At 37.6% G+C, this 15,746-nt stretch overlaps 1 protein-coding gene across 1 annotated transcript in view; it reads left to right on the plus strand.

Annotated features, from left to right (window-relative positions):
- Window positions 1-15,746, plus strand: part of cdk6 (cyclin-dependent kinase 6) — a 28,781-nt gene continuing 13,035 nt past the window's right edge. The window contains exons 1-4 of the mRNA XM_043217867.1: window positions 1-416; window positions 1,863-2,188; window positions 4,840-4,975; window positions 11,761-11,928. Of these exons, the coding sequence (XP_043073802.1) occupies window positions 1,965-2,188; window positions 4,840-4,975; window positions 11,761-11,928 (528 nt within the window). The 5' untranslated portion in view covers window positions 1-416; window positions 1,863-1,964. The remainder of the gene's footprint in view (window positions 417-1,862; window positions 2,189-4,839; window positions 4,976-11,760; window positions 11,929-15,746) is intronic.

The raw sequence follows: 15,746 nt of genomic DNA on the forward strand, positions 1-15,746 counted from the left end.
CGGTGAGGAATGCGGAAACGCTCCTGCTCTGTGTCAAACTGCTCTGAAGGGGGTCAAGGCACATTCAGCCAGCGTGGGAAAGCGAGGAGCAGACCGAGCACACACACACGCTGCATATTCCAGCATAGATGGGAAAACCATAAAGGGGGAAGGACGGCCGTTGCAGATCGATGAAAATCGGTCCCTTTTTTTATCCACTCCGCTTTCTCGAGGGACCGATCAGACACTCTTTCACTTGATTTGCTGTTGCAGCGGTGTGGTACTGCTGGGAGATGGGGCTTAGCGCGTGCACCATCCGACTACCTGTGTGGCCCGTCGCGAGGACACCGCGCGAGCTGTGATGCGTGTGGAGACGCTGGGAAACTTACTGAAGTTTATGAATGACGCGACTCTCCGGGCGGAATATAACAAACGGGGTAACTATACTCGGCAAACTCCCATTCACTCGCGTTGCTTTCTGCGTTCAGCGCGCGTGGTCGTGCGTACGGGGCTTCGCGTTGGACACTAGATGGATCGTTAATTACACGTCCGTGCCGTTTGAGTGCGGAAACTTAACGTAGGCGCTTTAGTGCCAGCGTTTATTGATATGCACAGCAAAACAATGCAAACCGTGGGCAACCGCGTGCTCGGGGCTGTGTGGCCACAAAGAAGAGCAGGGACGATCTTGTCATTGGAAAACTCGGTCTGTTTATTTCTGTTGATAATTATACGGTTAGATCCAAAGATCGAGTCTGTTACGGTCGTTTAGAGCACGGGAGCGAGATACATTAGGCATACCTGTGTCTGCTTAGCAGGTAATTATGGATCAGTGGCGTGATTCAATCCCAGAAACTATTAAATATGCAATTCATACAAAATGAACATTTCTGTTTGTTCAATCTCTGAATTAAACTCTCTCTATATATATATATATATATATATATATATATATATATATATATATATATATATATATATATATAATATGAGAGAGATGGTTCATTTATTATTTAAAACACTTTTAATTTTGAATAAAATGCATAGTTCTATATTTGAATGGCTTAAAGGGAAAATGTCAGGGTGGTGTAACTGCTGAAATTGAAAAGAAAAAGTAAATATTTTTAAAACCGTTTTTGGTAGTTTGAATTAATATTGTTAAAACATTTGTAACTGTTTAGACGTAGGTCTATGTGTATATACATATTTCTTTTTGAAAAGTCTGTCAGTGTCGTTTAACTAGCACGAAAGAAGCCATTTTGTTGTCACGTGATTTAAAATTATAAAACTATAAATATTACATTGAGGTCCCGTGTGGGCCCGTGTGTTCATTCATTTTTAAATAAATATATTATAACACCTTTAGTAAAATAAGAAACTATATATTTTATTATTATATTATAATTATATATTCAAGAAACCCAAATAACTTTTTCCAAATTTTACTCAAAAACCCATAATTATGTAAAAAAAAACCTTTGAAAGTGTTAAAACACTTCGTGAAAAATAACGATCAAGTTGTGTTCAACCACGTGTTCAACCTGCAAAGTATATTTTTGCAGGATAGTTACGCCACTTAACACGTTTCGGGTCATTAGCTCGAGATGCTTCGAACACATTACTTTAATTAGACCTTCAAAAAATTTCTCCTTCGTATCATTCGGGGCATAATTTGTCATTCACCTATGCTTTCTCTGGACTCCAGATGTTGATATTTAACGGACTTTCCTTGATATTCGGCTGTAAAGGCGGCTGAGTTAGCTTTGTGTAGGTTGCGTTTATGGTTTAAGCTCCATGTGTTATCTTAAAGGGGGGAGATAAGATTTTATTTAACTCTGATCACACTGGTGTTTACCTCTGCCTCATTTTGTGTTCGCGCTCTACAGGCAGTGCACGTGCCAGCGCCGCTCTCCCAATAATGCCTTTGTGAAATATCCGCGCGCTCGTCACATTTCGGGATTCCCCGCAGTACCTCGCCGTGAGAAAAAATGGACAAAGAGAGCTCGACCCAACAGTATGAGCCGGTGGCCGAGATCGGCGAAGGTGCATATGGAAAAGTATACAAAGCACGGGATTTGAAGAACGGGGGGCGCTTTGTAGCCCTAAAAAGAGTTCGGGTGCAGACAGAGGAAGAGGGAATGCCGCTGTCTACCATCCGCGAGGTGGCGGTGCTGAGGCAGCTGGAGTCCTTTGAGCATCCCAATGTGGTCAGGTAAAAAAAAAAAAAAAGTGGGGGGAATGGTGGTGCTGTTGATGAGGGATGCATGATAACAAGTCCGTTTTAGTTTGTTCATAGAGGTTAACTAAACATACCTCCACATGTTGTATGTGTTTCCCGCAAGGGTGTAGGTTTGTTTGAAAGCGTGACGTCTTGTAATGATGAAACCTTGATATTATTAAGTTTTAAAGCATGGTTAAAGGAGTGAGGAGGAAGAAGACATTGCGCATTCAATATGTTTCTGTTAACAAAAGCCTGGTTCTACAATGAAAATAACGTTATTCCTCATATTACAAGTTTCATTTCCTGCACCTTTCTGTGGAGCACAATATTAAATATGACTTCTGCTGACATATCCTTTTCCCGATTTAAGAGGATATCATACTCAAAATCCTATCCCTGGCGATTGTTACAAAACTTTTAGGTATGCTGCGTTCAGTTAAGTAGCTGCTTTTGGTCTCTCTAGTCAGAAGGGGATCTGGTAATATTCAAGATAGGGGGTCGCTGTCGCATGTTTCTATCCATAAAACTGAATGATCTCCAGTGTGCAGGCATCCTAAATCGTTTTGGGGGAAAATTGCATACATCACGCCTATGATTTCCTGTCACGTCATTTTGCACTCATCGACACTTGATCAAGGGAGATCCCCTAAGAACTTAGCGAAAACTGAGAAACTTCTTTTTCCAGTTGAAGATGGCTGCATAAATTTGGTGTATTCATCTCCATCAGCTTATTTTCTTGCGCAGCATTATGGATACACCGTTATTAGTTGCTAAAAGTGAGGGGAGTTATATTCCTAATAGGCTAATATGCTAACCTGACATTAGTGGCAATGGATGAACGTCATTCAAACTGTTCTTAAAGCAAAGAGTAGTTTTGAGAAAACATTTAAAAATTTAGTGTTACTTTAACATTTTTTGCAGTATCTCTTTTGCTATATTGGTGTCAGCATTGGCCCCTGATGTAACCATAATCTGTCAGAATCGCTAGCCATAATTATAAAATGACTCATCTTTCCTTGGTATAAATGATGAGTATCTCTGCAACAGATTATCTAGTTAACCAAGCCAGTGTCTTCTCTCAGTGCATTTAAGATGAGTATGTCTTCAAGGGACAGCTATAGGGCTCCCATTGTTTTGATAATTAGAGTGTCAAATGCTAATCTAACCATTGACACATGCACCGCTCTTGACAATTCACCTTTCCTGGTCAACTGAAACGATATCCATTGTTGACCTTTATGTGGAGATGTGAAACCATTGATGCGCAAATATCTGTGAGCAGCCAGCTGTCTTTTTTTAAAAAACTGTGAATAGATGCATTTTAATTCCTTATTGTCTCTGTCTGCCATCAAGGTCACCTTGTATTGTTTTGGTAATGTGTTGATATTTTTTTTAGCTCGGTAGCTTATTAATGTCCAAATGGGTAGGTGGAAAACTGTTTTGGAAAACTGCAGACCCCGTCAGGGCAGTTCTTGTTGTAGTTCACTCAGTTGCTGACAGAACGTCATTGGCTGGCCTAGCTCAAGGCTTTAACCTTGCAGCGGTTTGTTGTGCACTACAAACGGCTGAGCATGTACTCTTCATTCTTTTGGCTAGACCAGACAAAGTCTGGTTTTACAATTGGCTCATGGATGTAGATTGATCTTTTTTTTTTTGGGCTTGTGTGTCCGAGTTCAACAAAATTTAATCATGTCCTCCAACATGATCTGAAATGTCCCAAAGAGCGTCTTGAGCTTCATTTGAAGAACATGATCAGTCAGTGTCACGATCAGGTCTGTAAAAGTATATCATCTCAGATATTTCTTATTAGTTTGCATCCTTAAAAAACCCCAAAACCCCTTTTTAAACTCTCTCGTTGGGGTTGCAGACTTTTGGGCCGCAACATTTTTATGAGTACATGAAGCGTATGTGTGATCTACAGAACGGGTTTGTTCTGTACAGTGCAAGACATGGAAAAAAATGGAAGACAATTGTTTTAAACGAACCGCTAAACAGTATTAAGAGATGTAGGGGCCAGAGAATCCTATAGGGCTGTGTGTTTGGAACTTTGTGAAAGTGTAGGCAACCCCTCAGTGCTTATAATGAGAATATTATTCATGCCATATGTTTTTGCTGGTTCAGAGGCTTCATTGTGGAGGCACAATCTGGATTCCAGCAGAAGCATTTCCTGGAGAGGTTCAGTTTATGATGTCATGGGATCAAGTGACATTAGCACGAAATGTTATTTTGGTAGATAACATATATATATAACGTTGTCTTCTACTAAAAAGTCTTGGATAATTCATCATCTTTGCAAGTGACATCAGGCAATTGGAGAACTCTTCCCCTTTTGTCAAATATCTTATCTTGTGATAAAGCATGCATCCGTGTCCTTGAAGAACGAGCAGTAATTTTAGGTTTTGGCCTTCTTGCGCTGAGATGATGTTATGCTGACAGGTCTCGCCAATGTTAGTTTGAGGGCATGGCCAGCTTGTCTTGATTAGAGGGTTTCTGCTCCATTAAACTCTTCATTGCAGATTATATTTGCAGAATTTGCATACTCAGTTCTTATGTATTCTATGAACTTATTATGCTAAATAATTAAGAGATAATCAAAGATCTTTTAATGAAACCGTTCTTCATTATGCTTTTCTCTCGTTTAGGTTATTTGACGTATGCACAGTTTCCAGGACTGATCGGGAAACCAAACTGACTTTGGTCTTTGAGCATGTGGACCAAGATTTAACCACATATTTGGAGAAAGCACCTGATCCAGGAGTGCCACCTGAAACTATAAAGGTACTATCACAGCAGCAAATTCATCTCAGTATTGACAATCAGGCAATGAAACTGTAACCTGATGGTCCTTTTTACTTTTTTTATGCACACTTTCAATTCAAATCCTGGTCTTACTGTGCATTTTTTTTTATATATTGCATCTAAAGTCTCCTTTTCCTTTTTTGCTGATGTCATGAATTAACTCCTGCATTGCAGCCACTTTGTATTATGTCAGCTGTTCTTTTCTGACATATTACTAGTTGAATATCCAGTTTTATCTTAAATGAGTCAGGTTATGGAAGCAAAAAGGATTGTGATCAACATTTTACATTGACCTTAGGCAATGGAATAATACTACAAAGTGATGGAAAACCTGCTTTAATTCACTTCTGTTAAAAGTGATAATGGTTTATGAATGCTTACTTGAAACGCATTTTATTTCCATCTTCCGTATTGTGATCAAACAAGTATTTTTTATATTAAAAAGGATAATAATAAGGTATTTTTTAGTTTTACTTTGAGGCCCTGAGCAAAAAATGAGTGTTTTGGCCTTCTGAGTCGGCAGATGAAGGAAGGAGCATTCTCAGATCACAGAGTCCTGTCCTTTTGATGGGCAGTGCATGTGGTGGATGGGCTTCTAATTAAAGGGCCGGGTGCCTGTGTGCCTCTATTTTCATTCAGCTCTGGCTTTCACCAAAGATTGCCCAGAGGAATGTTGCTTAAGTGCATGTGTGTGTATGTGCATGCAAAGGGATTGTGAAAGTGTATATGTCTGGTTAGTGGCCTCCCTCTCAGCCATTTACTAGAATGAATCAGTGGACTGCAAGGGACTTCCTTAAAGAGCAGTAAGTCATTCAGGCCAGATATCGTTTTCATTAGTCTAGAAATAATCCTGGTGCATGTCCTGTGTCAGTGTCCTCTTACGTTCATCCGGAAAGCTTTGAGCGGAAATGTTGGATTTTTTGTTGTCCTGATCATCTACTCTCCCTTAATCTATTTTGACTTTTCCCACATGGTAGTCTTACAAATCCATTCATCATATTTCGCTACCTCTCCCCCTAGGACATCTTACATTGAGTCCTGGAACACACCGTATCTCTCTCTCTTTGTCACTCGTGCCAAACTGAAATGGAAACAGAAGCTAAGAAACATTTGAAAAGTTATAAAGTGACACCTAAGGGGTTTCCTTTGCAAGTTTTGTGTATCGTTAAGAAAGGATTGTGTATCGAGAGGGACTTTTGAACATAACGCAGTCTTGGTTTGAGTCTCTAGTTTGCATGTTAGATATAGATATGTGGTTTCTTTGCATTTCCCCCACCTAAAAGACCTAATTTAAAGGATGCTTTAAACTGATCAAAAGTGACAGTAATGACTGTTACACTGTTCTGTAAAATATCTATTTCAAAGAAATGCAGAGTAAAAAAAAAAAATTATATTCATACAGGAGTGTGATATACCAGTGATAAAAGAACTCCAACCATGTCATAGTTTGTATAACTCGGCATACAGTATTTTCACAGAGAATGTTATAGCGAATGCCCAAATCCGCTATAACCTTATAAATAATACTGTTTTGTAGTTGTTTGGGCTTCAAATATGCGGTTTGATAATAAAGATAATGTCTGTTTGAAAATTTGCTTGGATGTTTTTATAGATCCAGGGTGTCAGCGGCCGTTCAGCACTTATGAACCATTTAAAAGCAGCCTGTTCTTCTGGAATTTGCCGGTGGCTCTGAAGTCTCTATAGTGGTTAAATATGAGATATAATTAGTTTTGGGTAAACCTAATGGCACTCTTTGGTCTCAATAATCTATTATTTGTTCCAGAGCAAGTAGTTTTTGCTGTTATATTTTATGTAAATTTAAAACTGTATATCACAACACAACCTTTGTACTATTAAAAAAAATGCCTAGCAATGCCTATCACCCATAAATGCAGGCTAGGTGGTTTGGTTCAAAAATTTTTTCTGAAGTCTCTTTATCTGATAGCAATCATTAAAGCTGCAGTCCGCTAAAGCTGTATAACTAAACATACAGTATTTTCACAGAGAATGTCATAGCGGTCCAGTATAACCTTATAAATAATACTGTTTTGTATTTGTTTGAGTTTCATAAAAAAAAAGAAAAATGTTTTATAACATCATTACATCACGTCTGTAAGCATAAAGAAGCTGTCCCGGCAGGTACAGGTTATGGCCTCATTTGGCACATCATTTATTTATAGCCTACTCTCATAGCAGCTGGAATAATTAAATGTCAAAAAATAATTTTGATGGCAGATTGTAATCCAGAGAGGATTATACAAAACACTTGTGAATGAAGAAAAATTATATTCCATTTATATATATATTAATAAAAAATTAATAAACAAGAAGTTTGAAGGGAGTATAGTTTGCTTGTTGGGTTAAAATAATTTCTTAATATGAAATTCAAATAATGTGACAATTAGAGATTAGACTCTACAAAGATTTTAATCTACATGCTAATACACACTATACTCATAGTCATAGCATCAATCTTAAAAATCTTAAAAAGGCCTTGCATGATCATGGGGAATGTCGATGCTTTATTTTTCTTTAATTTAGTTACTGTATTGAGTAAATACTGGGGATTATGTTTTTTTTTTCTAAAAGAGATGAAAAGTAATCAGATCTTTTAATGCTTTTCTGTAGGAAAAGGTACTTTCTCGCCAAGCTAAACGAAATACCTCTAGTTTTCTTTTTCTCCAGCTGCACTCCATCTTCCGGGCTGATCTCTTTTGGGTGAAAGTGTCCTTATACCATGGAGTCAGGCCTAAATTGAATAGATTACTAATAAAAACAGTGTTTTGTGGTGGAAGTGATGGTTCTACCATACTTGGTGCAGCATTTACAGTTTTAGTTTTATGATGTTTAATCAAGATATACACTAGATAGTGATCTGAGAAAGCATCATTTTGCTGCGGAATTTCAACACCATTAACATTAATTCCATGTAACCGTATTAAGTCTAGAGTATGATTTCGAGTAGGTCCTGACATGTGTTGTCTCACTCAAATAGAGATCAGAATGTCTATGAATGCTGATCCTCATGCGTCTTTATACATTATAAACCTAGATATTAAAATCACCAAATATTCTTTAATAAAGTCTGTGTGGTGCCCTGGTGGGCTGTATACAGCCAGCACAAATATCACAGGGGATTTTAACACGAAATCATTTACAAAAATAGAAAATGACCTTTAGAATAGGTAACACTTGTTAAGTATTAACTATTAATTTTTCCTCAATACATTTTTAATTTGCTGCTTATTAATAGTAAGGTAGTTGTTAAGTCTAGGTATTGGGTAGGATTAGCGATATAGAATAAGGCATTAATATGTGATTTAATTAGCACTAATAAATGACCAATGTTCCAGTAATATGCATGCTAATAAGCAACTAATAAGTGTAACTGTAAAAATAAAGTGTTACTGAATTTAAAAAAAATATTGTAGTAATATTTCACAATGTTACTCTGTTTACTGTGTTTTGATCAAATAAATGCAGCTTATTTAATAAATGTGACTTATTTCAAAAAACATGTCTTCTATATTACATTTATGCATTACACAGTCTTTCAGAGTCTGTAAATTTAACTAAAGAGCTCTGAATATGCATTAGTGAGATTTCATTCTGTCAGGCCACACAGACATCAGATAACAGGCATCAGTTGTAGACCGTGTGGCCCTCCCAGAGATGCCCAGCAACCTTATTCACCACCCTCCTAAGGACACCAGATTGCAGAGGTCCCAGCCTCCACCCCATTCCAGCCCCCATACTGCCCACTTCTGCCCCATTTCAGACCCACCGCATGCTAATTGATGAGAGAGGCCCCGGGAATCAAATGAGCTGGAAGGAGATCAAGCGGCTGGCCCTGCGTTGGGGAGTGCGGCTAGGCTCTCCGGCCCCGCGCCTTCCCGAGGCCTGTCTCTGGTCCATAAAGGAGAGCCTAATGAAGCATGGGGAAGGAATTACACTAACGCTAACTGGCAGATGTCCTGCATTGTGCCGGGGTACAATAAACAATATGGCTGCCTCTCATGAATTAGCATGAGAAAGGGGGGTGCCTTCTGGAAGCTATGTTTTGACTGCTGTTTTTGGGGGTTTTTTTTTTCTTCCACTCTTTCCTCCTTTGCTTTATTTCCTCCCTTTTTCCAAGAAGAGGTACTTTAGGACAGGTGCTATCAAATCTTTCCTTTGTTTAGAGTCTGAATGCCTCTCAGCAAAGCCTGGTTATTTCAGGTTGGTACTGTTGGTTTAATTTGAGGCATTAATGTTTTGATTGTAAATTACGGTGCTTCTGTTGTGTGAATAGCATGTTACAACAAAGAACCGTCTCTGAAGAATCATTCAGATTCCACCTGTTGGGTTACTCCTTTTAAGATTACAATAAGAGATTGTATGACAGGTATATCAAGGTTGATTTTCCACTGAATTAAAGTGCTTTTCAGAGAATTACTTCAGCAGATCACTCATAATTTAAATAACAATAACAACGCTTAAATTACTGTTAATAAATTATGAGGTATCTGTACCCCCCAAGAATACTCTAGAATTTGAACGTTGTTCATTTGCAAATGAAGCACCCTTTGTGTTTGTACATTAAACATCGGGGCTAATTATGTACTCAAAATTCAAACGTTTGGGGTTGGTAAATTTGAAGAGCAGCTATTACTTCGGTCTCCAGTATCACACGATCCTCGAGAAATCATCCTCTAAATTAGCCATATGCTAATTTGGTGCTCAGGAAACGTTTCTTATCAATGTTGAAAACAGGTGTGCTGCTTAACATTAATGTGGAAAATAAATTTGTACGTTTTGGCAATGTCTTCACTGTCGCTTTAAGCTGATTTAATGCATCTTTTTCTTAATAAAAGTAGTAATCGACTTGATGGTGTGAATGGTAGTGCATGTTTATTATATATAATGTTATATTCAGCTGCCAATTCACACATTTAAAGATTTCCCTCTACAAACAGCACTGAAAATGAGCACAGACTCTATTTGTCATGATAATTAGATACATAACACGTACACAAGCTGCTTAATATGTGTTTGGAGGAGTAAGGAGGAGACTATATGCGCATTTATCCTCGGGTCACACGTCTGAGGCAGTTGTGTACCTTTCTTTTTCTTTTCACCTTTGTCTTAAGCAAAAGTGGGCCAACCGTGGGCCATTTTAGGCCAAGACAGAGGAGCTGGTAGGGGGTAATGCTGTTTTAGGAGCTCCCAGAATAACTGCCTGTGCCTGAAGGTCTGGGAGGTCATGGCTGGATGGGCATTCAGAAAGGCTCCTTGTTTATCCTGGCTGCCTGACTCTGACACACACGCGTTCCCTAGTGCAGGCCCCCAGCGCGCACATTGTGAGGGCCTCCGTCCCTTTCCCCTCGCCTGGTCTGACTCGCGCCGTTTGCAGTTTTCTGCTTGAGTGTGCACCCCATTGTTTCAGTGGTTTTAATCACTCACCAGCTGGTCGGGGAATGAACAGTGCTGCGGGCTCAGATCCATGTCACTTGTGAGGTCTTGGCAGCGGGTTTCTCAGGGGTAGGCTGCCACCGCTTGATACCTCTGCTTTGGAACAAGTCAAGCAGCAACTGTGAGCAAATGCTTCTCGCTCGGCACCCGATGACTTTTTCTATCCCCCTTACACATTGCCCCTTTTTTTTTCTTATCTATGTGACCATTATCGGCAGTTTTGATTAAAGAAAATGTCAGTTGCTGTCTTTTCTCCCCACCTTGTGTGTGTGTGTGTGTGTGTGTGTGTGTTTTTTTCTCATAAAAACATGTACTTCTGTGCACTTTTTGAGCAACAACGTTGTTATGTGCTTTACTGCACGTTTCGTCGCAGTTTCAAAGAGAAATGTCCACTGAGTGGTGTTAAAACACGTGAACCCTGGCACATTTTTACCATGTTGAAATAGTTATGCATTGAGGTGCTTCAGAATTGAAATATCTGTAGACTGTCACTAAAAGTTAGTGCTCTGTCATGTTGGAAATACGCCCTAGACTAAATTCCTAAACTAAACCTACCCAATACTGTTAACAAATGCAAAACTGAGATGAAATGCTAATTATTGATGCAACCGTGCCGTTTCAACTTCCTTTTACAACGATTTGAACTGTTTTGTTGAACCGTAGTTACACAGGATTCGATTCAGAGCCTCTCAAGTACATCTGTGTACTTTGCAAGCTACCAAACAAACCTACCGTATATAAAAAAACCATAGAGATAAAGCTGGATTTGTGTGATGCTAACATGCTAACAATATTGTTTTGTCATAACATTATTAATCGAAGCTCTGTAAATTTTTTGGGAAAAGGAATAAAAGTGTCAGAGTTTCAATGCCTCTAGTGTTCATTTCTTTTGGAAATTGCAGTGATATGTACTTGTTGGTGCGTATTTCGTAAAAGTGCACAGAGGTACGTTTATGCCATGAGACCAGGTCGTTTTTCTTTTGTTTTGTTTGTTTGTTCGTCGAGTCTCTGTCGTGGTCTGATTTCATATTGGCTCATAGGCAGAATGACACAATTTACTTTTAGCTGTGTTCTCGGGACAGCTGCAGGGAAGCAGAGGCCTACAGGGATGGAGCTTTAAAGCTGCGTGTCTTTCCTGCTCTGCCGTCATGTTGGATATCAACATCTGCCAAACTTAAAGGCACATGCACACTTTTCCCCCTCCACATGCATATATGCATACACATATATCTTGATAGTAGTGTTTTTTTTGTTTTTAATCGACTTTAGGTTATTAAAATGTATTTGTAATGACTCTGGTCTTGTTTTGGCAGGATATGATGTACCAGCTGCTGCAGGGTCTGGATTTCCTCCACTCTCACCGTGTGGTTCATCGAGATCTTAAGCCTCAAAACATTCTAGTCACCAGTGGAGGACAGATCAAACTGGCAGATTTTGGTCTGGCCCGGATCTACAGCTTTCAGATGGCTCTTACTTCCGTGGTGAGTAACAGGATTGTGTAAGCAGAAAACAGAAAAAAAAAAAAAAAAAAAAAAAAATTCACTGTCATAAAAATGTTCCGTACAAATGTTTACCCTGCCTTTAAAAAAAATTTGGGATTAGTATTTTTTGTGTTTTTAAGTTTCATATGCTCAAGGACATATTTATGAAAAAACAGTTTGAAAAAAAAAAATTATTAGAATTTCTAATTTTGGTTTCCTAGTTTAATATAGTTGAAATATAATTTATATAATATAATTCTTTGACGCAGTGCTGAATTTTCTTTAGCCATTAATCAAGTTTTTAGTGTCAGGTGGCCCTTCAGAATCATTCTAATATTATGCTGATTTATTATCAAACTGTTGTGATGCTTAATTTTAAATTTTTTGAATAAAAATTTAAAAAGAACAACATTTATTCAAAATAGCAATCACTTTTTATCTATTTAACACATCCTTCCTGAATTTCTAAAAAAAAAAAATTTAAATAGTAGTGAATATGGAATTTTTATTTTGAAGAAAAAAATCTTTTAAACTTTATTTTACAAAAGATTCCTGAAAAATGTATCAGTTGTCCCAAAAATGTTAAGAAGAATAAATCGGCATATTAGAATAATTTCTGAAGAATCATGTGACACTGAAGACGGAGATAATGATGTTATATAATTAGCTTCACAGGAATACATTATATTTTTAAATATATTAAAATAGAAAACACCTTTTATATTTTTCACAAAATATTTTGGATCAAATAGATAGAACCTTGACTAATCTTCTTTAAAAGAACATTAATTTAGATTTTTCTTACACACATGCAGACAGACACACTACTACTACTATTACTATTAATTTTATATATATATATATATATATATATATATATATATATATATATATATATATATATATATATATATATATATATATATATATATAATATATTTATATATATATATATATATATATATATAATATATTTATATATATATAATATATTTATATATTAATAATATATTTATACTGGATATATTTGACATTGCATTTGACATTGCCACTCTGCAATGTGAACAAGATAGAACTGAACCCGATATTGCGTAGCCTGTCGATGATCTATGGCTAGAGGTTTATTGATAATAAAAGTAACTTCTTTACTGATGCACATTAATATATATAGTGCAATATATTGCCCAGCCCTAGTACAAGATCCAATGTGTAGTGTATTTTTTTCTCTGCTGAATCTTAATTCCCTTAAAATCTAAATCCTGTCATATATGCAGGTGAGACGTAACATTTCTCTTTATATCCTGAAGTACAGTAGTCATTTTCAATGTATTTGCTATCTTAGTAACTTTTGGAGTGGGACATGCAATCATATATACAAATAGATCCCTTGAGGCAGATATGGGTGATGTCTAATCAGATGTAGCACTGAAAGACTATCCATCGGACATGTGCCTGAAAATGAGCACATAATGTGTAAAGTGAAACCTGCAGAGGCTGTCCCAGGTCTTTCGCCTAAACTGAGATGACATGGACTGGGCAATCCAGTCCCATCCATTACACTTTTCTGCCGTCCTTGTGAAGTCACTTTCTCTTAAAAAATGGCTCTGATGTGAAACGATAGCATATTGTGTCTTTCCTCTTCCAGTGCAAGTTAAGTCAGCAGCTATTTTTTGGCATGCATTTTATCATGGCATTGCATTTTTTTTCAATTTTAGTTGTTAAGACGTTGATACAAATATTAAATTGAACCTATCTAATTATAGTTGTCACCAAGGCCCATATCACATGCGCCTGCGAGTGCAAAAGCATGCTACATTAACATACTTTTTCGCATCCCATTCAGTTTATAGATTCTGAATGACTGCTAGTGCCTTCAGTTGTGTGGTTTCGGTGGTTTTGGTTGCTGTGCAAAAAACGTTGTTTCAGTTCTTTAATAAGGGGCTTCCTGACTGTTAAGTCGTTGGGCGGGTAAGTCTCTGCGAGTTCACCTGGGAATCCACCATTAGAAAATATCCCCTTCGTTTTACCACACCCCATGCAAACTGAGAAAAAAACGGGCAATAGATAAGGCAGGGGGTTGCTTACAGTGTGCATGGACTCTCTGGATCTCCTGATTAATGTTCCCGTGCCTGGAATCCCCCATCACCCGCCCTTCAAGCAGCTAAAAAAAATCCATTTCCTCTCTCTTGGCAGTTACAGGAATGTCGTTATTGTGTATGCAAAAGCAGACGTGCTGTTATGGCTTTTGGCTCCTCATTCTATGACAACACTCAGTGTTAGCTACTAGTTTGCCATGCTGACATAAACTGTACATTCGTAGACTTGAGAAGTGTTGAATGGACTGGTTGGCTGAGTCATAACTGCCCACCAGATCGCTTGCAGAAACGAGATGATTCAAAACAGACTACCGTTGAAGCAGACCGTTAGTATGAAGTAAACTGTACCTATTTTGCATAAAGAATAAAAAAATATCCCCTTTGGGGTTTTTCTTCTTGTATTTGGTGATACTCGTCTAATGTTATCTGTATTTTTTCATACCATGTAATTAAGCTTTAGCATATGTACTAGTATACTTTTCATCATTGGTGTTAAAGATGTTAATAGGGACAACAAAACTCCGCTTTACTGGTTTCCCACTCTGCTCCCGCCTTGTAGATGAGAAAAACCGAGCGACCGAAGGCTAGAAGGACCACCCATCTGGTGCACAGAGAGGTGGAGATTAGCCTGACCTTACAAATCTCATGGGTCCATAGCATTGTTGATCATTAGAATGACTCTGGTTCTCTTGGCGGCTTTTGTCCACTTCTGATTGACAGCCTAAAGCATGCAAAACACATCAACTTTTCTTTTTCCCTGTTTGCCTTGTTGGGTGAATTAGATGCCCACACCAAGTTCAATGGAAAAATGTTGATTCTTATGCATTCTGTGATTCGGTACAACACCTGTACCGAGTGAGCTATTGAGAAAGTTTACTATGCCAGAAAAAAACATGCATATAAAGCAGGCTGTGCGATGCAAAGCAGTTAAACTGACAAATTGTGGACTAATATAAGTGTTTTTAGGTGTAACAATGTAAAAATCAGTCATTCTCAATCGATAATGTGCCCTGTAATCATAATGAATAAATATTATTGCAATGAATAATTGAAAAAGTTGTAGGTGGAATCTGCAGTAAATTTTACGTTTGAGCATGTCTTGTAAAAATGTAGGTATTAAAAAACATATCTTATCTCATATCTTAAATAGAAAAAAGTCCTCTTTGTGATTTAATTTTTCATTCCTTTGTATTAAACTATACATGCATGATGTTATTTTGTTTCTGATTGTTTAAGCTATTAAGTTAAACTGTGTTTTATAAACATTATGCAATTAAGTAATATTTTAAAGAGAAGCTAAAAGCTTTAATCCCCATAATTAAAATTGTCTTTTAAATTTGAATGTAATTTGATTACTGATATTTAAATCCAAAATTCCATTAGTTTTTCAGCCACTTTGACAGCCCTAGTTGTTTGCATCTCAGCTGTGCTTGACACTACGATGCATGCAAACTGTAATCTAGCGTACTGCATGTGGTTGAAATCAATTGCAACCTCTTCCTTTATACCAAATGGAGTTATTGTAGAAATGAAGGCAGCTGGGATTGTCCCATGAAAGCGATTAGGATCCTGCTCAAGCAAACATCATGTGCACCGCATTGCTCATGAAATTGGATTTAGGGAACAGCAGGCAAATGGCTCAAATCATTTAACTGACTGATTGTTATACAATTTTTACATCTTTTAAGTGTTAAGTAAGCATACATTAATCTATTACTATGC

The sequence above is a fragment of the Puntigrus tetrazona genome, chromosome 19, assembly GCF_018831695.1.
Source record: "Puntigrus tetrazona isolate hp1 chromosome 19, ASM1883169v1, whole genome shotgun sequence".
In the NCBI taxonomy this organism is placed as follows: Eukaryota; Metazoa; Chordata; class Actinopteri; order Cypriniformes; family Cyprinidae; genus Puntigrus; species Puntigrus tetrazona.